Genomic DNA, 24655 nt, shown 5'->3' with positions numbered 1-24655 from the left:
TGTCACGGTATTTAATGATAGATGCTGTTTAGGAGGAAAAACCGTAGAGTAGAGTTTGGCACAGTTGACTGCAGGGAGCAGTTTAGTAAAGCATTACATGATCTAGTTGGGCATATTATGTATTTCTTCTGTAGTGGATTAGTATTTGCACAGTAACTAAGATAGGAGGTTAATTCTGAGTTTTGCATGAGGAATGTGCTGTTGGTCAGTAAGCAAAGAGATTTTACTCATTCATACTGGGGTTTTGATGGTCCCAGGCTGCCAAACAAACAGTATTTTTTGTTCAGTTGGTTGTCATAGCACTGGACATGGGATTACAGGGAAGCAAAGCAACTAGTGTATGGAAGCTTAGCATATTCACTTGCGTGGTAATCAGATGACTGCACATCCTGCTCACAGCTAGTTCATGGTGGTGTTGGTGCCCAAGCTCTGGAAACAAACTGAAGGGTTTGGGCATGCCTGTGGGTGCACAGACTTCTTTTCCAGAGTGTACATGCAGGTCATGAGCAAGACAGAAACCTCTTTGAGGGAGCTGATTTTATATAAGAGCATTACACAGCTCAAATTTTTATTCTAGTGTCCATTAATATTTTCTTCTATAATTCAGAATCAAGTGGAAAATAGGTTTATTTTAAGATATCATAATACCCTAACAATGAATTCTGTCAAAATTGAGTAATGTTATTTGAACACATTTATTATTATTTTAATAATTATTATATTTTAATAACAATTTTATTTATAATTTTTACAAAGTTACTTGTTATAAAAGCTCAAAAGACAGGAATCCTCAGTAAAGTTCTAGTCCTAATCCCTGCATCACTTTATTTCATGTTTTTCCAACATGGGTGACCATGCCCACAGTTCTTGGGAAAACTCAGCATGCTGAGCTGTGAACTGCATATCTATCTAACACCAGCATGCTGGAGAACACTGTTTCCCATCCTGCCACTACAGGCCAGAGGACACAGCATCCCACATCTGACCCTTCACTGCATGGGCTGGAGACACCAACCTGCTGTGGACTACAGATCCACTGTACCCCTTTTCCTTTCCCATTGTGAAATGGAAACTTTATTCTATGAATATAGGCCAAAGATCAACCTGGATCCTGTCCTCCCTGCACATGTGAGCCCCTATAATCTTTACCGTAAGAGCCTGTGATTACCCCTCTACCCGAAGCAGGATGTAGGTCATAGCATACCAGGAAACTCCATACTCCTTGTGCACATACATAACCAAGCAGATACAGGTTTATTTTGAGTAACAGCTAGTATAGATCTCCTGCCACTTGGAGAAGATTGAGTGGAGATTATAATAAAATAGTGAGGGGGGTTTAAGACAGAGGTTCCCAAAATTTTTACTAAGGCAACCCACCAACTGCATTTTGTGAATTTTTTTTTTTCTGCATCCTCTCCAGGGTCCAAATTCAGAGTGGGACAGGGCAAAATCATAGGCCAGTGCCATTCTCCTCCTCCACTGCTGCTGCCATTTCCTCCTCCTTGCCCCACTGAGACGCACCAGCCGCCTGCAGCAGCCCCAGTACTGGAACCCTAATCCCGGCACAGTGTGGAGGGGAACCCTGGGGGTTGGAGAACAAGCCTGCCCTTCGCTCACCCTGTGGCAGTGTCTTCTGTACCATCGAGTGGCCCAGCTCCCCATTACAAGTACGGCAACCCGGTGCACAGGGTTGCAGCACCACTCGGTTTTGGCCCACCCACCACTCCATCATGACAGGGCCCAATGTGAGTGGCACTACCACCCTGTCCATCAGATCACAGCACCGCTCATAGGATGGGCAGCCAGGCCAAACCTCAGTGGTGCTGTGACTCCGTGCACCAGGTTGCAACACCCAGGACAGGAAGCCGGGCCCAGCCCCATGGGACAGGAGCTCCAGGGTGGTCTTGCTCTCTGGCCTCTTTCCCAAGTCTGGGACCCATTTAGATACATCCTGCATCCCACCATTTGGAAAACGCTGTTTTAAGAAATGTATTCTCATCCTTAACTATTTTAATGGGATTTGTTTGGTTTATTTCTGGGAAAATATATAATTTCGATATCTCATAGGGGTATTATGAGGATGAATACATTATAGTTTGGGAGGTACTACAGTAATGGGGGCCGTATAACTAACTAAAATATACTATCAATATATATTGAACCTCTCAATACCCCTATGAGGTATTGAAATGCTATTATCCCCATGTTACAGATGGGGAACTGAGGCAAAGAAAGGCTAAGTGACTTGTTCAAGGTCACACAGGAAGCCTGTCTTGGAGCAGAGAATTGAACTGAGGTTTCCCCAGTGCTAGGCCAGAGACCTAACCATTGGGGCATCCTTCTTCTGTAGGGTTGTCAGGCTGGTTGAAAAATTTTGCATTGTCCATCCCGCCCTGACCCAGAGAGCAAACATCTCTGTTGAAGCCTAAACCTGGATTCTGGTTAATAGCCCATCTTGTTCCAAACCTATGAACCTGGTAACAATCCTGGCTTGGTTCTCCTCCTCTCCCAGCTCCATGATCCAAATATCCAGGCTTCTGTTTTGAACTTCCTATGGGTTGGAGGACAGGAATGCTTTGCTGACCAACCTGGATACTTCCCAAAATCATCAGAGGGAAATGAAGTGGAGAAGGTTCAGAAGGGAGGACTGGATGCTTGGTAAAGAGGTACCAGGATTGATGACTTACTAGGATTCAAGGGTGAGGACAACCTTGCTACTTGTTGGAATCTAAGTACCCGCTAGAAAGAAGTTTTCTTTCTGGGTAAAGCTTGGGTGGAGCTATGGAGTGGTGGTGGTGTATGGCCACAGGTGTGCCATGGGAAAGAGATATCCAATGCTACTGCTCTCTGCCTTGCAAGATGACTACTTCCAAGACACAAAATCTGAACTTTTCACAGACGGAGGCTTCTCCGGGTATTTAATTCCCTTTGGGTAGTTTTGAATTTTAATTCTGTTCACACACTTATCTATACAGCCTTTGTTGTACAGCTCTGGAATTCACCTTTAATTTTGGCTTTTTATACAAAAAACTGTTATAATCTTAATTCCACATTGTAACCATAGTTTAACATTAAAATAATAGATTATGGCCACAATTTTCAAATGTGTCTAAAGACAAAGATATCATTTCACAGTTAGGTATTCAAACAGCTTTTTTCAAGTGCCTAACATAGATTTATATCCTAATTTTAGGCTTTTCAATTTGAAAACAGTGTGCTTCCCCAAAAAAATCTGAACAGACCCAACACGTCTATAGCTCGTCCAAATAAAAACAATCTTATTCTAGACCATGCAGCTCAGTGTAATATAAAATATATTTGTGTTAGAGCCTATGAGGATAAGATTTGTCAAACTGATTACCAAATTGAATTGTATTGGGCTTGATTAAATTTGACAGATAGGTCAGCGTTCCCAAGCCTTTTCTGCTTCAGTACATCTATACCAATAACCCGCCCTCGTAGCTGTATGAATTAGGGATGCTGAATGATTAGTATAGTTAGCTGCCTCATTTAAAATCTCCCTTGAAATGCAAAAGAGAGTAATGTGATTGCCAGTTAACAGGACTGATTCATTAGCCAGCAAGACTTGCTTACCTTGTAAGCAAAAGGTTCAGTTTAAAGAATGTTTCCCATATGTCCGATCTAGTAAAGCTCGCACAGAATGATGGACATAACTTTTGACACTGACTCTGTCGCTTTGAGCAAGTAATTTAGCTTCCCCCTTCATTAGCTTCCCTCTCTGTAAAATAGGGGCAATAAAATTTGTGTGTGCATCACAAGGAGCTTGTGGAGATTGATGTTTGCAAAATACTTTGAACCCATTAAATATTTTTGTATTGTTTATATCACAGGCTGTTTCTTTATGTCATTGTCCTGGGAATCCGTTTATTCCTTTTTTGGCTAATGACCAGAAGTTCAGATCTAAAGGCTCCTGTAGCAATATTTTGGTTTTGAGCAGAGTTATGAAGCAGAGATGGCACTAAAAGTTCTAAAATTTAGCAGCTAATCAGTGGGATTATTTAGTTTTCCCTTTTGTAAAAGTTGTTGCATTTGTGATTTATTACTAGGGAAACAGAAAATGTATGTGTGACCTGAATGTATACAGCATACAACTGCTGAAGAAGTAAATAGTTTACAGTTGCAAAGAAGTTGGGCAAACAAATTGTCCAAATAGAATAGAGTTTAAACAAACTCTTTTCTCTTGAGGAGTAAATGGTTCATGTTCATCTGATTGTCCTGGTCATGTACTGAAGAGATTAAATTGTCTTCACTGGAAGTTATCCCTAAAAGAGCCACAGACTTGTTAATCCAGTTTAATGTATTTTCCTTGAGGAGTCTGGTTGGTAGAGAATAAGTACATATGGCCATAGTGGGTTAGACCAATGGTCAGTCTAACCCTGTATCCAGTCTTCTGACGGTGACCAGTTCCAGGTGCGTCAAAGGGAATGAACAGAACAGGGCAATTATCGAGTGATCCATCCCCAAGGGTGAAAGTAATTTAAAAGTCTTACTGGCTCTGGGCCTCCAGAAGGGGTGGGGCCTTGGGCTGAAGGGGCGGGGCCTCAGGCAGAAGGGGCCGGGCTCCAGCAGCAATTTAAAGGGTCCTGACTGGAGTATTTAGCCCTATGGTAACTTTTTTTTAAAATATATATTATCTAGGTTTTTTGTTTCTACTGGTGGCACACATCTGCAGATACCTCAATGCACGTAACAAAATTTATTCCACACATGGATGGAAATAGTTAGAGGAAACATTGGGTATCATGGATTTATATACTGGCATTATGATATTTTCTGTTTTATTATCTATCCCTTTCCTAATGGTTCCTAACACTGTTAGCTTTTTTGACTGCCTCTGCACAATGAGCAGATGTTTTCAGTGAACAAGCCACAATGACCCAAAGATCTCTTTTCAGAGTGATAACAGCTAATTTACAACCCATCATTTTATGTCTATAGGTAGGATTATTTTTTCTAATATACATTACTTTGCACTTTTCAACACTGAATTTCATCTGCTGTTTTGTTGCCCCATCGCCCAGTTTTGTGAGATCCCTTTGTAACTCTTCATAGTCAGCTTTGGACTTAACTATCCCAAGTAATTTTGTATCATCTACAAACTTTCCCACCTCACTGTTTAGCCACTTTTCCTGATCACTTATAAATATGTTGAACAGCACAGGTCCCAGTACAGATCCTTGGGGACCCTCTGCTATTTACCTCATTCCATTGTGAAAATTGATGATTTTTCCTCTTATTTGTTTAGTTTCTTTTAATCAGTTACTGATCCATGAGAGGACCTTCCCTCTTATTCCACAACTGCTTAGTTTGCTTACAAGCCTTTGGTGTAGGTGTTTATCAAAGGCCCTCTGAAAGTCCAAGTACACTAGATTGATTGGATCACCCTTGTCCACATGCTTATTGGACCCCCTCAAAGAATTCTAAAAGATTGCTGAGGCATGATTTCTCTTTAAAAAAGCCATGTTGACTTTTACCCAACATATCATGTTCATCTATGTCTCTGATAATTCTGTTCCTTATTATAGTTTCAACCAGTTTTCCTGGTACTGAAGTTAGGCTTACCTGCCTCTAATTCCCAGGATCACCTCTCAAGCCTTTTTAAACAATCACCATTACATCGGAGGCTGAGTTAAGTGATAGGTTACATACCATAGTTAATAATTCTGCAGTTTCATATTTGAGTTCCTTCAGAACTCTTGGCTGGTCCTGGTGACTTATTACAGTTTCATTTTATCAGTTTGTTCCAAAACCTCCTTTAGTGACATCTCAAGCTGGGATAGTTCCACAGATTTGTCACCTAAAAAGAATGGCTCGGGTGTGGGAATTTCCCTCTCATCCTCTGTGGTGAAGACCAATGCAAAGAAGTAATTTAGTTTCTCTGCAACAGCCTGATCCTCTGAGTGCTCCTTCAGCAGCTCAATCATTTAGTGGCCCCACTGATTGTTGGGCAAACTTCCTGTTTCTGATGTTCTTACAAAAACTAACAGATATTTTTTATTTTGTTTTTTGTTTTTTGTCTCTTGCTAGTTGCTGTTCAAATTCTTTTTTGGCCTGCCTGGTTATACTTTTACACTTGACTTGACAGAGTTTATGTTCCTCTCTATTTTCCTCGGTAGAATTTGACTTCCACTTTGGAAAGGATGGCTTTTTGTCTCTAGCTGTCTCTTTTACCCTGCTGTTTAGCTACAGTGGCATGTTTTTGGTCATCTTCCTTTTTTTTTTTTTTTTTAAAGCAGTGGGGGTGGGCAGGAGGATGGGGATATATTTAGTTTGAGCCTCTATTATGGCGGTTTTAAATAGTTTCCCTGTAACTTGCAGGCATTTCACTCTTATGACTATCCCTTTTAATTTCCATTTAAGTAGCTTCGTTATTTTTGTGTAGTTCCCCTTTTTGAAGTTAAGTGCTGCTGTGATGGGTTTCTTTGGTATTCTCCCCCCACCCCCTTGCAAGGCTGTTAAATTTAATTACATTATGGTTGCTGTTACTCAGCAGTTCAGCTGTATGCACCTCTTGCAGCAGAACTTGTGCTGCACTTAGGACTAAATCAAGAATTGCCTTGCCCCTTGTGGGTTCCAGTTCTAGCTGCTCTAAGAAGTAGTAATTAATGGTCTATCCATAGAGACTGTGTAGGTGGTCATGTAGATTCTCATTTCTTCACATCCATCCCCACTCTGCCCCCATTAGTCTTCTTATGAATAGTGTCCCTAGCCTCTGTTTGCCAGAAGCTGGGAATGGGCAACAGGGAATGGATTACCTGTTCTGTTCATTCCCCCTGGGGCACCTGGCATTGGCCACTGTTGGAAGACAGGATACTGGGCTAGATGGACCTTTGGTCTGACCCAGTAGGGCCGTTCTAATGTTCTCTCCTGTCTAGCAGGGTATTGTGCCTGTTGTTATCCCACCAAGACAGCTCAAGCTTAATTCACTGAACTAAGATTTCAAGAAGACCAGTGGATGAAAAATGTCAGTAACTTTCTTTGTCACTTTGGATTCTGAGTTATGTACATGCTGGAATGAATTTCATATCAATATCCCACATCAACCTTATGAAATCAGAATATTTCCCAGTGGCTACATGCTTTACTCTTGAATGACCACACGTCACCATTGGGTTCATTTGTAGTCCAATATCTTTTCATACTATGTGAGAGCTAACCTCATAGTCTTTTGTAAATAAAATAGAATTAATGGCTTTGCTTCACAAGGGATTGAAATGGCTCAGACCTAACAGGTAACACTTAATACTGTTTTGTGTAATCACTTGGTACTTTGCTTATAAATGTTACAGTAAATGATGTGTAATGGATGGGAAGTATAGGACTCTTATAGTTGTATGGAATGGGTGGGAGAACCCATTGTGGCCACATTTTCCATGTTCTTGTTCCCAGCACGGTGTCATCCCGTGTTTTGTTCCCTTCCATCCTACTTGTGACTCATAGTATTTTAAAGAGAGGAAAAAGTTGCTTGTATTTTACCTTTTTCTTTGATAAAGATACGTAACACTCTACAACTAGTAATAAACAGAAATTACAGAATTTTACTCAAGCCATGCATTGATAAGGATTATAATGGAAATAATAGTGATTGAAATGAAATAATTGAAATAATGAGCTGTTAGTTTCCTCTTGGATCAGAGTAATTGGACGTCCAACAGTAACAGTGGCTGAAGCTGATAATCTTCGTATTTTGTGGTATCCTTTGTATCTTCCAAATACAGTGTAATTACCTTAATAGTTTGGACTTCAATTAGAATTCTGTTGTCTTTCTCTTTTTATATATTAATAAAAACCCTGGAATATTTTCAGATGAACAAAAGAAAAAAATAGCTCATGCTGTGTATGTTCTGCTCCCTACAGTCTCAGACCTTAATTAAATTTGTGTATTGTAAATTTTACAGAGTATACTCAGATTATCTGAATTGCAATAATGGTCTTCTTAAATTGCAAGCTAGAACACTTATATAAACAATAGGAATATGAAAGGGGAAATACATCAATAAATGACTTCTTTGAGACAAGATCCCTGACAGAGAAATATATAATTTCCCATCCTCCCACCACAAGAAACATATTTATCAAGATCTTGTCATAGAGATACAGTCCTCATTTCATCTTGGAAGTAAACAGGAGGAGACAGCAAATATTGGCTTTTTTGGGAGGGGGAGGAGGATAGAGGATGTTAAATACGGACATTTAGTTAATGTTGAATTAGCTAATTCTCATCTGTTCTGTTGTCACGTGAAAAAATTTAGAAGTGTCAAGGTTATAAACTAACTCAATGTGACAGGGGACAGGAAATAACCTGGTGTCTCTTACCAGCACTCCCAAGTCACATCTTTTCCTAACACTTCTTCAAGTGGGGAGTAAGACCTGATATCCATGGTGCTCAGTCAGATTCATTCTCTTTGTTTCCCATAAGAGTATTTGTTTGAATTTTAAACCATCTTGCTATATTTTCTAATTGTCTCTCTGCTTAGCTATTCCAGAGGATGTGCATATTAACTACCTACATTCTGTTTTGATTTTGTTTCTGTTGCCAGCCTGGTCTCTGATTTTTTGTACTGAACTGCTTGTAAGTGTGTGGACGGGAATTAAGTGCATCATCAAAGATTCTGTGTACTTCAAATAATTTGTTGCATCATGATTTATTTCTTTTGGTGAAAGTGAGGGACTTCTGTAAATGACTGGGTGCAGTTTTGATTTAAAAAAAAAAAAGTCAAGTGTCTTACCTTATTATTGTACGAATGTCGCAATTGTGTCTCTCTCTCTCTCTCTCTCCAACATTGCCAGAACAACCTGAACTTTGGATTTTCCTGAATTTTTAGTATGTTTGATCCTGCAAAAGGTTATTTCAACTATTTGGGTTATTGTCCTCAAAAGCTGCCTTCTTTCTTTTAATGTACTAAGCAAGTGGTATGGGTACAACACTGGGAGCCAAGACCTTCTAAATTCCATTTCCCTTTCTGACACTGACTGATTCTCTCTGTGAAATAGGAACAATTATAATAATAAATAATAAAAAGGGCTGTCAATCACAGTTAATTCACATGAATAACTCAAAAAAATGAATCGTGATTAAAAAAATTAATTGATTAATCGCAGTTTTAATTGCACTGTTAGACAATAGAATACCAATTGAAATTTATTAAATATTTTGGATGTTTTTCTACATTTTCACATATATTGTATTCTGTGATGTAATTGAAATCAAATTGTATATTTTTTGCAAATATTTGTACTGTAAAAATGATAAACAAAAGAAATAGTATTTTTCAATTCACCTCATACAAGTACTCTGTGTTGTGAAAGTGCAATTTACAAATGTAGATTTTTTTTTGTTACATAACTGCACTCAAAAACAAAACAATGTAAAACTTCAGACCTTACAAGTCCACTCAGTTCTACTTCTTGTTCAGCTAATCGCTAAGACAAACAAGTTTGTTTGCATTTACAGGAGATAATGCTGCCCGTTTATTTACAATGTCACCAGAAAGTGAGAACAGGCATTTGCATGGCACTTTTGTAGCCAGCACTGCAAGGTATTTACATGCCAGATATGCTAAACGTTTGTATGCCCCTTCATGCTTCGGCCACCATTCCAGAGGATATGCTTCCATGCTGATGATGCTCATTAAGAAAATGTGTTAATTACATTTGTGACTGAACTCCTTGGGGAAGAATTTTATGTCCCCTGTTCTGTTTTACCTGATTCTGCCATATATTTCATGTTATAGCAGTCTCGGATGGTGACCCAGCACATGTTGTTCATTTTAAGGACCTTTCACTGCAAATTTACAAAAGGCAAAGAAGGTACCAATGTGAGATTTCTAAAGATGGCTACAAGCACTCGACCCAAGGTTTAAGAATCTGAAGTGCCGTCCAAAATCTGAGAGGGACGAGATGTGGAGCATGCTTTCAGAAGTCTTAAAAGAGCAACACTGCAATGCAGAAACTACAGAACCCAAACCACCAAAAAAGAAAATTAACCTTCTGCTGGTGGCATCTGACTCAGATGATGAAAATCAGCATGCGTCAGTATGCACTGCTTTGGACGGTTATTGAGCAGAACCTGTCATCAGCATGGACATATGTCCACTGAAATGGTGGTTGAAGCATGAAGAGATATATGAATCTTTGGTGTATCTGGCATGTAAATATCTTGTGACACTGGCTACATCAGTGCCATCAGAACACTTGTTCTCACTTCTCACTAACATTGTAAACAAGAGGCAGGCAGTATTATCTCCTGCAAATATAAACCAACTTGTTTGTCTGAGGATTGGCTGAACAAGAAATAGGACTGAGTGGCCTTGCAGGCTATAAAATTTTACATTTTTATTTTTGAATGCAGTTATTTTTGTACAGAATTCTACATTTGTAAGTTCAACTTTCATGATAAAGAGATTGCATTACAGTCTATGAGTTAGGTAAATTGAAAAATACTATTTCTATTGGTTTTTTTAGAGTGCAAACACTTGTAATCAAAAGTAAATATAAAGTGAGCACTGTACACTCTGTATTCCATGTTGTAATTTAAATCAATAAATTGATAATATAGAAAACATCCAAAAATATTTAAATTATATTCTATTGTTTAACAGTGCAGTTAATCACAATTAATTTTTAAGTGCTTGACAGCCCTAAAAAAAAAAAAAACCTTGTGAAGCATGTGAGCATTAATTAGTGCATAGGCTCTTTAATATCTTCATCCAGAGATCTCATGGCATTTTACAAGGGTATATATTATTATTCCCATTCTGTAGCTAACACAACTGTTGTTCTGAGAAGCTAATTGACTTGGCTGAAATCAAACAATGTGTCAGGGCCTCCTACTGGTCAAAGCCCACAATAGAGGTGGGGTCATAGGCAGGAATCACTCCAGAGGTCAGACTGGAGTCAGAGTTAGAAGCCACGTCAAGGGTTAAACCAGAGTCAGAGCCAGAAGTCACTCCAGGGGTCAAAGCCAGTGTCAGAGTTGCCCCAGGGGGCAATAACTGGACTTAGAGCGAGGGAGTAGGAATGACGTGAGGTAATGGGATCAAGGAGAGAAAAGGCAACAAGGAGGCAGGAACTTGGTCTCAGAGGTCTGGTCAACAGCAGGCCTAGACACTAGTTGCTCAGACAAGGGGTGTGGCAGGAACAGGAAGCTTTATGGAGAAGTGACCAGTCAGGAGTCTTCTGCTAGTCAGCAGATCCTGATGAGTCAGTGGGTAGGGTTGCCAGGTGTCCGGTTCTCAACCAGAATGCCCAATTGAAAAGGGATCCTGGCGGCTCCAGTCAGCACTGCTGACCAGGTCATTAAAAGTCCAGTTGGCAGCGCAATGGGACAAGGCAGGCTCCCTACCTGCCCAGGCCCTGCGTCACTCCCGGAAGCAGCAGCATGTCCCCCTTCCGGTTCCTACCCATAGGCACAGGCGCCTGCCCCTGCCCCGACTCCACCCCCTCCCTGCCCTTATTGGACCCCTCCCCAAATCTGCGCTCCAGTCCCGCCTCTTCCCCCAGCACGCAGTATTCCTCCTCCTGTTTCGCATGGCAGGCACTGGGAGGGAGGGGGGAGAAGCAGGATGCGGAGCATGCTCCAGGGAGGAGGCGGAGGTGAGCTGGGGCGGGGGGCAGCTGCCTGTGGGTGCAGAGAACCCACCAGTTTTTCCCTGTGGGTGCTCCAGCCCTGGAGCCCCCATGGAGTCGGCGCCTATGCCCACAGAGCCAGCCATGGGGCTCCGCACACTGCCCCTGCCCCAAGCACTAGCTCTACACCTCCTATTGGCTAGGAACCGTGGCCAATAGGAACTGTGGGGGTGTTGCCTGCAGACAGGGCAGTGCACATAGCCACCTATAGCATAGAAGCCAGATGGTGGAAATGCCACTGCTTTCAGGAGCTGCTTGAGTAAGCACTGCCAAGAGCCTGCACCGCTGACTCCCTCCTGTACCCCAACCCGCACCCCAGCCTTGATTCTGCCTTCTGAACCCCTCAGTCCCAGCCCGGAGCACCCTCCCGCACTCTGAACCCTCAGTCCCAGCTCAGAGCAGCCTCCTACACCCCTAACCCCTTATCCCCAGCCCCACCCCCCACCCCAGAGCCTGCACCCCCAGTTGGAGCCCTCACATACCCCCGCACCCCAACCCCGTGCCCTGGCCATGATCCCCTCCCCCGTACCCTGAACCCCTCATTTCTGGCCTTACCCCAGAGCCCGCACCCACATCCCAACCTCCTGCCTCAGCCCAGAGCCCCTCTCATACTCTCAACATCTCGGTTCCACCTCCCAGCCTGGAGCCCCCTCCTGCACCGTCTCACTCGTCAACCCTGCAGGCATTGGTCCGAGACCCGCAGCACCTGATCCAGTGAGTCATTCATCAAGTCAGAATCAGGGCCCCTGATGCCCAGTCCATGTAATATTACTTTATGGACAAGGATTTTCAGACCATGGCAGTTAGAGCTGAGATCATTAGTCATTTTTCTCTGTACATTTCAAGTACTCATAATATCTTCTTAATGTGGCATTACGATGGAAATGTTATGCTCACATAAATTGTGTAGTATGTTAAATACAGAAAGGAATTGGTTCATTTAATGGACATGTAACTTGCCACATTTATCTTTTTAAAATCAGTTTCTCTTTTTGAGTCAATGAAGCACAAATAATTATCTAAATTCATTAATCACTTTGGGGTAACCTCAACTGTTTGTAAACTGAGGGCCCAGTTCTGATACCCTTATATTGACTAGTGCTTTTCTCCACAAGTAGTTCCTTTAGAAATCAGTGGGATTCCTTGATTAGCTTATGAAGTAACGTACCGCTCATTGCAGATAAATGTACCAGAGCATTGTCCTTAAAAGTTCAGGTTTTGTTTTGTAGTATTTTAAAAAAGCTCCTAGGAATCAGCCTTACGCCACATTTCAGAAAAAACTTATTTCTTGCAGCTTATTGTATATCCCTGAAAGATACAGGGATATACTGGGAACTGTACTGTACCAGATACTGACACTATAGTAATAGTAGATCTGGCATAGTTAGTATCTGTGTAAGCGGGGGAATGGTCCTGCTATTGTGGGGAACTTTCCTGGCTTATCCACCACCCTGGTGAAGGGGGCTAGTGAAAGGATCTGAGTCCTTGCTCCCACTTCCTTTACCCAGAGGCCTGCCTGATCTCAAGGGCTCCCCTTCCACTCTCCTGTGTGGCAGAGTCCTCATAACTCCAACAAGGCTGGGCCTAGGATTCCTGGGGGGTTCGACCCCCAACCTTGTCACCTAGTCACTTAGGGCAGGGGCTAGGGTGTCCCCACTTTGGGGTGCTCTCTCTGCACTGGATGCTTCCCTGACCTACTGATCATTACATGCAGTTCAAAGCAAATACAATTTATTAAACAGCAATCCATTTTTTTTAAAAAAAGGAAAAATGGGAAAGGCTGAAGGAAAACACTGCTCTGTGGCATGGGGATATCACAACCAGCATCTCTGGAATGTAAGGGCAGTCCAGTCTGTTCCTCACAAGTCCCAGGCCTCCTGATCAGGCCCTGCCTGTGCTGCAGGGATGCTGCAGGTCGGACACTTGTTCTGGTGGTGGCCACATGCCCTGAAGCTTTAGTTGGCAGGACCCTTCTTCCCAGCGTTGCCCCATCGGGATTATGATCCCCCTCCAAGTCGGGCCTGCAAGGCGTCTTAGCTGGGGGCGTCTCCCTGCGCTGGGCCCACTGCCCAGGGTCCTCCTCGCTCTCCACAGCTGCTCACTGCACCCAGCTCCGAACTGCTCCAGCTCCACTCTGCCTCAACATGGCTGCTGCTCTGTCTCCAGCTCCCTGGACTGCTTCTCTGGCTCCTCTGGATCTGGTTGATACAGCTCTGCTCCCAGCACAGATCTGGTCTGCAGGCTGCTTCTGTGACTCTGGTACCAGCACTGACCTGCTTCCTGGGCTGCCTTTCTGGCCCCTCTGGCTGGCATGGCTCAGCTCAGCTCGGGCACCTGCTTTCTCCTGAGCTCGGCCCCACTCTGTCTGACCCAGGCAATTTCAGCTCACATGGAGGATGGGACCCCCCCCGGCCTCCTGACTCCCTCATTAGCCTGTCCACCCTTTCAATCAGGCTGCCCTGGAGCATTGGCCTCTCCCCATTGTTCCTGGGGACTGTCAGTCTCAGGGTCTGATTTCGCATCGACCCTTCCCCTTTCTTTTGGTACTCGGAGCTAGCCAACCAGAACACCCCCACTGAGTTTTAGTAAGGGGACAAGAGTCCCCTTACATCTGCAAAAACTAAGAGCCATGTTTCAGCTAAGAAAATGTCTTACTCATTGGTGGAGAGTAATTGCAGAGACCGCAAGGATTACAGCTGGGAATGTCTGATATTTAATTGTCAGTAAAGGAAATGGTTGAGACATGCATGAGGCAGATTCCACAGATCAGCACGAAATTAGAACACCGCCGTCAGGTCTCTCCATTTTTACAAAACAATAAAGGCAAAGGTCTCAAAACCATGTTACAGTCAAAAACAAGTTCTAAATCAAGAACCTTGGATGGCAAGTAAATGCCCTTTAAATTCTACAGCTATAACTCCAGATACTCCAAGCTTACAAGTGTTATATAACGAAAACATAACCATGCACTGCATGTCTAAATTAATACACAGTAAAACATATCACACCATTTTGTTCCTGTAGCTCTTGTAAGACTACAACATTTAAATTAAGTATATGTACCACTTTATATATACACCATGTCTTCTATTATTTAAGGTATTCAGTAGAGAAGGATTGAGCTGATTAGACAAATTTTCAGTTCATCTGAACCTGAAGGGCTATATTAGGGTCCTGAGGTGAGAAAATGGGCATACCTTAGCCTTGTGTGTCTCCAAACTAGAAGATGCATCCAGGACTGGGGCCAGAAATGACCTTTCCAGGAATTGGCTCCTTGACAGAGGATTCTGACTAACTCAACCAACATTTTTACAAGTTGCCTTTTAGAGGTAGTTCTTGCAGGAAGAATGTTGGAGCGCTTACACCACTGTTAGAGTGACACAAAGCTGCCTACACATGTTGAAGGATCTGGATCACTAACTTTAAAACACTTGCTTTTCATAGGGATGTAAAAGGTTAAACGAATAACCAGTAAGCATTAGGTTTACTATTAACCGACCGTAACCCATTAACCCTGGTGGCCCTGCACTGGCCAGAGTGGTCCCAGCCCCAGTTGTGCCGGGCCGGGCAGCCCCAGCTCCATCTGTACCCGCCCAGCGGGACCCCACCCCTAGCCGTGCAGGGTCAGAGCGGCCCCAGCACTGAGCCGGCTGGGGTGGGACCCCACCCCCGGCTGACCTGGCGAGACCTCACCCCAAGATGGCCCTGCCCTGGGTGCGCTGAGCTGGCCGGAGGGGCCACGGACAACCCGGCAGGACCTCAGCCCCAGCCATGCCGAAGCGGCCCCAGCCCTCGTCATGCCGTGCTGGACGAATGGAGCGACCCCAGTCACGCCATGCCACCCGGCTGGAGGGACCTCGGTTAACAGTTAACCGGTTAAACGCTATAATTTTAATCTGTTAACTCGTTAACATTTTAAACCGATATTTACATCACTAGTTTCCCAGATTTCCCAGGAAAATGCTACTGTGAGCTGCAGTGTGACATGTGAAGTTTCAAGGGGTTTGGTTTCTCTCTGTAGAGTACAGAAGTTGGGTGAGGGAGCTTCATATTCCACCATATAGAAACTAACTTCAAACTTAGCTATGGAATGCCCAAGAAAACTACAAGCCATATATAATTCCAGGCTCCACATTGTGGAAGCCATATGTTTCAAAAGAAATAGAAGTGCAAAGAGCAGAAGATACAGTAATGTAGGTAAAAAGAGGCACTGAAAACATGCTAGCTGTCATTCCATAGTATGGAGAATCTGAAGCACAAAAGTCTTTTGTAGTTCAGAAGTCTGTTCATGTGAGTCATTCAGTTGTCAATTAAGCTAGTAAATAGCTTTTGAAGACTGTCAGTTTTTAACAAGTTTTATCATCCACAGAGTTTCTGTAAATATGTCTGAATTTATATTGTCTTTAATGCTGTTTTGTTCCATTATGAACAGAAGCAAGATTAGCAAAAGGAAAATCACACAGAAATGCAAGCAGCCTTGTGACTATTTGAGGCTAAATATCTTCCCTTCCTCCACAAATCAAAGCATGTATTATTTGTATACTTTCAGAGATTCAGCTTTTTTGATACAGCGTTCTTGTTCTCTACAGCCTACTTAAAGTTACCACAAAGCTTTCTGGGGTAGACAAGTTCATTTTGGATTTTCATAGAATCATAGAATATCAGGGTTGGAAGGGACCTCAGGAGGTCATCTAGTCCAACCCCCTGCTCAAAAGCAGGACCCATCCCCAATTAAATCATCCCAGCCAGGGCTTTGTCAAGCCTGACCTTAAAAACTTCTAAGGAAGGAGATTCCACCACCTCCCTAGGCAACGCATTCCAGTGTTTCACCACCCTCCTAGTGAAAACGTTTTTCCTAATATCCAACCTAAACCTCCCCCACTGCAACTTGAGACCATTACTCCTTGTCCTGTCCTCTTCCACCACTGAGAATAGTCTAGAACCATCCTCTCTGGAACCACCTCTCAGGTAGTTGAAAGCAGCTATCAAATCCCCCCTCATTCTTCTCTTCAACAGACTAAACAATCCCAGTTCCCTCAGCCTCTCCTCATAAGTCATGTGTTCCAGACCCCTAATCATTTTTGTTGCCCTTCGCTGGACTCTTTCCAATTTATCCACATCCTTCTTGTAGTGTGGGGCCCAAAACTGGACACAGTACTCCAGATGAGGCCTCACCAATGTCGAATAGAGGGGGACGATCACGTCCCTCGATCTGCTCGCTATGCTCCTACTTATACATCCCAAAATGCCACTGGCCTTCTTGGCAACAAGGGCACACTGCTGACTCATATCCAGCTTCTCGTCCACTGTCACCCCTAGGTCCTTTTCCGCAGAACTGCTGCCTAGCCATTCGGTCCCTAGTCTGTAGCTGTGCATTGGGTTCTTCCGTCCTAAGTGCAGGACCCTGCACTTATCCTTATTGAACCTCATCAGATTTCTTTTGGCCCAATCCTCCAATTTGTCTAGGTCCCTCTGTATCCTATCCCTGCCCTCCAGCGTATCTACCACTCCTCCCAGTTTAGTATCATCCGATTTTGCGCTGAAACGTTGTCTTCTCTCTCCTGCCCCCACCAAATTGTTTTATCACAAATCTCATTAGGCTAGAAAAACCTGTGGGAGATGGTCTGGTAGAGGAAATCTGTCTGAGGCTCTCGTCACAGAATTTCCCTAAGTTACTTGGGTGGGGAGAAGGGTGGATTTTGCTTTCCTCCGCCATGTAAAATGGTCTGTGGTTCTGCTCCTGAACCCTCTGCTGGGATCAATGATAATCCACCTGTGGTGCAGGCATTTCTTCGCACTAGCTTTGAGGCCGCTGGCCTATCCCACTTTCTCCCCTTGCCACATTTACTTGGGACTGTAAGTTTTTTGGTGGGTAGGGGTATCTGTCACTCTGTGTGCACGTACAGTGCCTAGCACAGTAGGACCTGAATCTTGGCTTGGCGCCTGTAGGACCTCCAATAATACAAAAAATAATAAAAGCTACTGTTGGAATCCCTCTGAATGCAATACAACCTGAGGTAAAGGGATTGGGGGCAAAGAGCAGGGCTGAACACAGGGTTCTCATGCTGGTGGCCCTTGCCTTCAATGGACTGCCCAATAGCCATGGATTTTAGATGAATTTTCTGCCCTTTCTATGGGGAAGTAGATCCTGTCTTCCCAATAGAATTGAAAGGAAACTGCAAGCCTGAACTCAGTTTCCCAGCACATATGAGGGAATGTAGCTATGCAGTTATGTAGCTCCTAGGGTTATAGCATTATAACCAATTGCTGCAGTTTGCCCTTAGTGTTTGAAGTCCCTGTGTAGCTGCAAACAAAATATTTTCAAATTTTGGGGGCTACACAAAACATAACACTATATAGGATATGTTCAAAGCTGACGTTAGCATTTCTTGGCTTGTGAAACAATTTACCATGCCCTCCGCTACCCCAATTCCCGTCCACTGTAATTTTATAGCTCTCTTTGGTAACTTATATCACAAGGCTGCAAATGCATTGCTTTCCAAACTGGAAAAAGAAAAGGAGTACTTGTGGCACCTTAGAGACTAACCAATTTATTTCAGCATAAGCTTTCGTGAGCTACAGCTCACTTCATCAGATGCATACTGTGGAAAGTACAGAAGACGTTCCCAGAAGTCACCTATTACAGGACAGGCCTAACAAAGAAAATAACAGAACGCCACTAGCCGTCACCTTCAGCCCCCAACTAAAACCCCTCCAACGCATTATCAAGGATCTACAACCTATCCTGAAGGATGACCCAACACTCTCACAAATCTTGGGAGACAGGCCAGTCCTTGCCTACAGACAGCCCCCCAACCTGAAGCAAATACTCACCAGCAACCACATACCACACAACTGAACCACTAACCCAGGAACCTATCCTTGCAACAAAGCCCGTTGCCAACTGTGCCCACATATCTATTCAGGGGACACCATCACAGGGCCTAATAACATCAGCCACACTATCAGAGGCTCGTTCACCTGCACATCTACCAATGTGATATATGCTATCATGTGCCAGCAATGCCCCTCTGCCATGTACATTGGTCAATCTGGACAGTCTCTACATAAAAGAATAAATGGACACAAATCAGATGTCAAGAATTATAACATTCATAAACCAGTCGGAGAATACTTCAATCTCTCTGGTCACGCGATTACAGACATGAAAGTTGCGATATTACAACAGAAAAACTTCAAATCCAGACTCCAGCGAGAGACTGCTGAATTGGAATTCATTTGCAAATTGGATACAATTAACTTAGGCTTGAATAGAGACTGGGAGTGGCTAAGTCATTATGCAAGGTAACCTATTTCCCCTTGTTTTTTCCTACCCCGCCCCAAGACGTTCTTGTTAATCTCTGGATTTGTGCTGGAAATGGCCCACCTTGATTATCATACACATTGTAAGGAGAGTCATCACTTTAGGTTTCAGAGTAACAGCCGTGTTAGTATTCGCAAAAAAAAAAAAGGAGTACTTGTGGCACCTTAGAGACTAACCAATTTATTTGAGCATAAGCTTTAATGAGCTACAGCTCACTTCATCGGATGCATGCTTTCCACAGTATGCATCCGATGAAGTGAGCTGTAGCTGACAAAAGCTTATGCTCAAATAAATTGGTTAGTCTCTAAGGTGCCACAATTACTCCTTTTCTTTTTTCATCACTTTAGATAAGCTATTACCAACAGGAGAGGGGGTTTGTGTGTGTGTTTGGGGGGTGGGGTGAGGAGAAAACCTGGATTTGTGCTGGAAATGGCCCACCTTGATTATCATACACATTGTAAGGAGAGTGATCACTTTACATAAGCTATTACCAGCATGAGAGTGGGGTGGGGGGAGAGAAAACCTTTTGTAGTGATAATCACCCATTTTTTCATGGTTTGTGTGTATAAAAACGTCTTATGTACTTTCCACAGTATGCATCCGATGAAGTGAGCTGTAGCTCACGAAAGCTTATGCTCAAATAAATTGGTTAGTCTCTAAGGTGCCACAAGTACTACTTTTCTTTTTGCAAATACAGACTAACACGGCTGTTACTCTGAAACCTTTCCAAACTGGGTTATGTATTTGCCCCAAAGCAACCTTTCCCTGGAATTAGCTGAATGGCTCCAAAGAACTTTGAACTGCAAAACGCTTTAAGTTCACAGAATAGGAAATGTGTAACTGAAAATGCTGTACAGTTGTCCCCACACTTTTGAATACCGTGTGCAGAAGCTTTGTAACCTCAGTCATCCACTATCGGGATATGCAGGCCAAAAAAGGAGTTGGTTAACCCTAAAAAGATTACTTGAATTGGTCCCAAAAGCACTTTACAAACAGCCACATGGAAAATATATTTGTATTACGTTAGTGCCCAGAGCGCCCAGCCAAGATCAGGAACCCATTGTGCTAGACACTATATAGATGCATAGTATCAGAAGATTCCTACCCCACAGAGCTTACGATCTAAAGATAGATATAAGGTGGGAGAAAGGAAATATTACTTCTCCCTTCTTTACAGATGGGAAACTGGGGCACAGAGAGATTAAATGATTTGCCTAAGATCCCCCAGTGAGTGTATGTGGCAGAGCTGGGAATTGAGCCCATTTTTCCCCAGTTGCAGTTAGATGCCTTTGCTTTAACCATATCTTTCCCCTCTTGAGTTTTTAAGCAAGAAGGGGATGGTAGGAAAACACGTGCAGTCTTTCTTTTGATCCTAGCACCTCATCAGGTTTCAGGCTGCAAGGCGATACTCATTCTTGCATTCACATACCTGTCTGGTATTAGAGTAGCAGCCGTGTTAGTCTGTATTCGCAAAAAGAAAAGGAGGACTTGTGGCACCTTAAAGACTAACAAATTTGTTTGAGCATAAGCTTTCGTGAGCTACACGAAAAGCTTATGCTCAGATAAATGTGTTAGTCTCTAAGGTGCCACAAGTCCTCCTTTTCTGTCTGGAATTGTAACTTGCTTGTGCTCTTCGCAGTTTTAGTGTGGACATGGTTAAATTTAACATATACCATATTTAATTAAACTAGTTCCTGTGGGTTTTTAGTTCTGTTTTTTCAGTTTCTTTCTTCTGTTCTCCTTTTCAGATGAACAATGCATGTTCTATTTAATACAAAGATATTTAGGAACTGAACAAGAGGAAGTAAGTCAGTGATCTGTTTGAGTCCTGCCAATGTTCAGCCAGAAAAATAGGAAGCTGTATGAATTAAAATGTTGAATGAGCATCTACATTTCTACATCACTTCTCTCCCTGGTGAACTGTGCCTTGGCATTGCCTCCAGGGGAATTTTACCCCTCCCCCACTTCAATCAAAGAGGAAAAAGGGCTGCAATGGCAACCCACAGCAAATTGGATTAAAAATAGCAGCACAAAAGAGGACAATGTGTGCATGTGTTTGGAAAGGGGAGAGGAAGGATTATGTTCTCTCAGTGATGCACTGGGATCTGTGTGTCTAGCTTCCATTCCAGAAAATGAAAGTTACCCATATAGGGGCTTGATCCTCCAGGGTGCTGAGCACTATGGCCCCAATCCAGCAAAGCACTTAAGCATTGTGCTTAATTTTAAAAATGTAAGTAGTCCCATAGACTTCAAGTCAGTGGGGCTTTGTTGCATGGAAGCTAGAATGCTCAGTACCTTGCAAGATCCAGCCTGATAGCCCCCTGGTGGTGAATGATGAATAGGCCCTGAGTCATTGATGAAGAAATTTGATTGCATTGAAGACACTTTATTTAGCAAAATTAAAGGCTTGGATTTTTTTTTTTTTTTTTTTTACTGATCATACCTGAGCACAGGGTATTCTGTATCCGTCTGTCCTGCTGTTCTCCAACCACTTTTCTGTTTTCCTCCCCGCATGGACCACTATAACTTCAGACCGCTGGGTCCTCGATACTGTGGCAGAGGGTTTTACCCTACCGTTTATTTCTACCCCATCCCCATTCCCTGTTCCTCTTCAGGGACCCTTCTCATGAGAGTTTCCTTTTTTTCACACAAGCCATAATTAAAAGGTGGAACTCATTGATGCATGAAGTTGATGAGGCCAAGAATTTATCAGGAATCAGCAAGGGCTTGAACATTTATATATATAATATTCAGAATTACAACAAAATACTAATGCAGATGTTTTTGAAGGAAGAAAAAAAACTTTGTGGGTTTATGCCCGTCTCTTAACTGTTGGGGGTTAAGAGAAGGTTTCATGGGGGAACAGATTATCTATCTCACATATGGCTCACCACGGAGTGTCTTTCAGTTTTGCATGCTGGATACTGGACTAGATGGAACAAGAGCCAGTATGGCAATTCCTATGTTCTAACTGGAGTTTAACGGTTACAAACAGATGTTTTTCCCCGCCCTGTGTTGGCCCTTATTTGCTGCCACTTTTGTTTCTGACATTCCCTTCCCACATTGTTGCGGGGGAGGGGGAGAGAGAGCTTAAACTACTACTGACTATCTTCTGTGCTGTCAAGTGTTTTACTAAGCCAAGGATGCTATCCAGTTTTCCTGTGTAAGGAAAACAAACTCCTCCACATTGAAGCCACAATCCAAATTTCTGAGGCTTGCATTTAGTTGGCACTCTTTCAGCCCAATCAATGCCTGATTACCATATGAAGGGAGGGGGCCTTGCTGAATGAGCTAAATTTCCATCATGTCATGGGGAAGTGTCTTCTACCCCCACCTTGTTGGGGTTTTTTTAAGTGATAGGAAAGCATTACATCAGCAATGGGTTCTTTCCAGTTCCAATTTCCTGTCCATCTTTTGGTAATTTTAATCAATACCAAGCTGATACTTTGGAACTTAAGACTGCATCTAAGAACTAACTTCTGCCCTCTGCTAAGACTTTAGTGGAGTTGCACATGTACTGTGCCTTGAGGAAAGAATTTCTCTCTCAGTATTGCTGGATTCCGTTTTAAGAGGATGAGAAGGGTTTTGCTAGCAATCTATATAGCTAACTATGATTTTTTTTTTCTGCCAAAGCTTAGGTTTTTTTGTCATGATTGTAATGAAACCTGTTCTCACCTGGATTTCTTGCTAAAATAGAACAAAAGTCCTTTTTGTAATACAGGAGAAATGGGGCTATTGTGGGGTCTTTCAACTACATTGTGACATCTTATGGTTGCAAAGGTTACTTGCAGGTGGTTTGGAGGTGGTTTGGTGTGTGTTTAAGGGGCGTTAGCAAATCTATCCTGGACCGAGTATCCTCTTTTTAAATGTAGTGATCTGAATATTACACCTCTGTCTCATTCTGAAAGAGGACATTTATTTGTCTGTTTAAATAACAACTAACTCAAAAATGTGTAAGTGCTATCAGAAAGATGTCATATTTCCCTTTTCATTAATTGTTAATAATACCCATAGAGTAGCATCTGGGGTGTAGCTATTATTGTATCATTGAATTATATCCATATATTTATTGAAGACCTTTAAAAATTTTTATAAAAATCTCTTTTCTCCCTCTCTTTACTACTTGTATTAGGTACTAAGGCAGCCACAGAGTATGCAAACGGCATATATGACATTGTGTCACGTGCTCCATCAGTATATTTGGGTACATTCCAAATCTTGCATCTGCTAGAAGAACTGAAGATGGCACTAGAAATGCTAGAGGATCCTCAAGAGAGAGAAGCATTACGGAATCAGGTACCGGGGGATACAGCAAGATGTATACGGGAGTGGCTGGAGGAAAACCTGGTGAGTCGTCACGAACAACTTTTCCATCTGGTTGGGGAATAATATTGACTCCTGTGTCTCGTGGTTCAATTCTTTTAGTAATGGAATTCAAGCTGCCGCAGTCTACTCAAGTTTTAGCCCTTAGAACGCTTAGTGTACTTCAGCTGTCTGTACTAGGCTAGCATACCTGGGGGTTGAAGATCTAGGAAGGTGGTAGAGATCTCATTTTATGGTGGGAGGAGGAGGATGGAGAGAAGGAGGTGGAAAGGAAAGTTTAAAAGTGCTGCCCCTCTATCCATGCCCTTTCTGTTGCCCTCGCCTGGAGAAAAACAATTGAATTGGGATTTGTAACTGGATACAGAACCTTTCACCTCTAGTCCCTCGTTCAGAATGTGACTGTATGCAGTGGCATGTGCTTCTGAGGCAGCTAATATGGAAAGGGTTAAAGGGATCTCATATGTTCCTAGCCTTCTGCATTGTGGTGCCTCACTCAGAGGTATCCTGACTCTCCAAAGCACCCCTTGTGTTTACTAAGAGAGGAGAGCAGCGAGCATAGCAGAGAGATTCACTGTTTGCTCCTGCTGCACCAGAGCATGCAAGGCTGGGTTAGGAGGCAGGTAGGGAAATGAGCCACCTGGTCATCTAGTTAAGGCAACTGAGGCTCACTGGAGTGGTGAGCAGGCCATCAGGCAACCTCTTGAAGAAGAGACCCAGTGTAGGTGGGGGAGGAGAAATGGGTGTAAACTGCCAAAATGCACCTCCCCAAGAAGACCTGCTGCTGCAGATATGTGGTGGTTAGGGGAGTGGGGTGAGAGTTTTCAAAGCTTCAGAAAGGTTTGGTTGTATGGGTGGATGGTGACGGTTTTGATTGGCTCCACCAAACCATTTTGCTCTTTCCTAATTGTGGCCATAGATGCTGATCCAATGTGCATCACCTACCATAGATGTCCTGCTGTTAATATGTGCTAAGGCTTCTGGAATACTTTCTGCCATTTGCTTCTCTTTGTTAGCCTGGCCTGTCTTTGAATTGCGTACCCTAGAGGTGCAGTGTTGTGGTTGGAAAATCTTTATCTGGGACGTTATGAAAGGAAGGAATGGGAAGTTGGCGCAGATTTAGTGGTTTTTTAAAATGTTAAATTTAATTTCTCAGTTTTGGAGTCTGTCGGCCAAATCCTTAGGTCAGTTCTTATTCAGTCCTCCCTCAAGTATACTTCCGCTGAGTTTCCTAGGTAAGAACTCAGGCTCTCAGGATCTGGCCCGATGGTCGGTAAAGGAAAGTACTTATTAAAATATAAATATTTAGTACTCCATATAGTGGTTTTACATTTTTATAGCACCATCTAAATGCATTGGCCT

General features: G+C 42.9%; 1 protein-coding gene and 1 long non-coding RNA gene across 8 annotated transcripts in view; one reads left to right on the top strand and one right to left on the bottom strand.

Annotated features, from left to right (window-relative positions):
* LOC311522525 overlaps positions 1-15037 on the bottom strand; it is a 53214-nt gene extending 38177 nt beyond the window's left edge. Inside the window, exons 1-2 of the long non-coding RNA XR_014712157.1 lie at positions 14847-15037; positions 8751-8857 (exon numbers count right to left, since the gene is read on the bottom strand). This is a non-coding gene — a long non-coding RNA (uncharacterized lncRNA). The remainder of the gene's footprint in view (positions 1-8750; positions 8858-14846) is intronic.
* Positions 1-24655, top strand: part of PPFIBP2 (PPFIA binding protein 2) — a 206630-nt gene that overhangs the window by 61931 nt on the left and 120044 nt on the right. For all 7 annotated transcript variants that reach the window (XM_084631942.1, XM_084631944.1, XM_084631946.1 and 4 more), the window contains exon 3: positions 23106-23320. In XM_084631942.1, coding sequence (XP_084488068.1) covers positions 23106-23320 — 215 coding nt within the window. The remainder of the gene's footprint in view (positions 1-23105; positions 23321-24655) is intronic.

This window comes from Lepidochelys olivacea, assembly GCF_965140295.1.
Source record: "Lepidochelys olivacea isolate rLepOli2 genome assembly, chromosome: 6".
Taxonomy (NCBI): Eukaryota; Metazoa; Chordata; order Testudines; family Cheloniidae; genus Lepidochelys; species Lepidochelys olivacea.
Note: the sequence above shows the minus strand (reverse complement) of the source record. Positions and strands in the feature narration are given on the sequence as shown.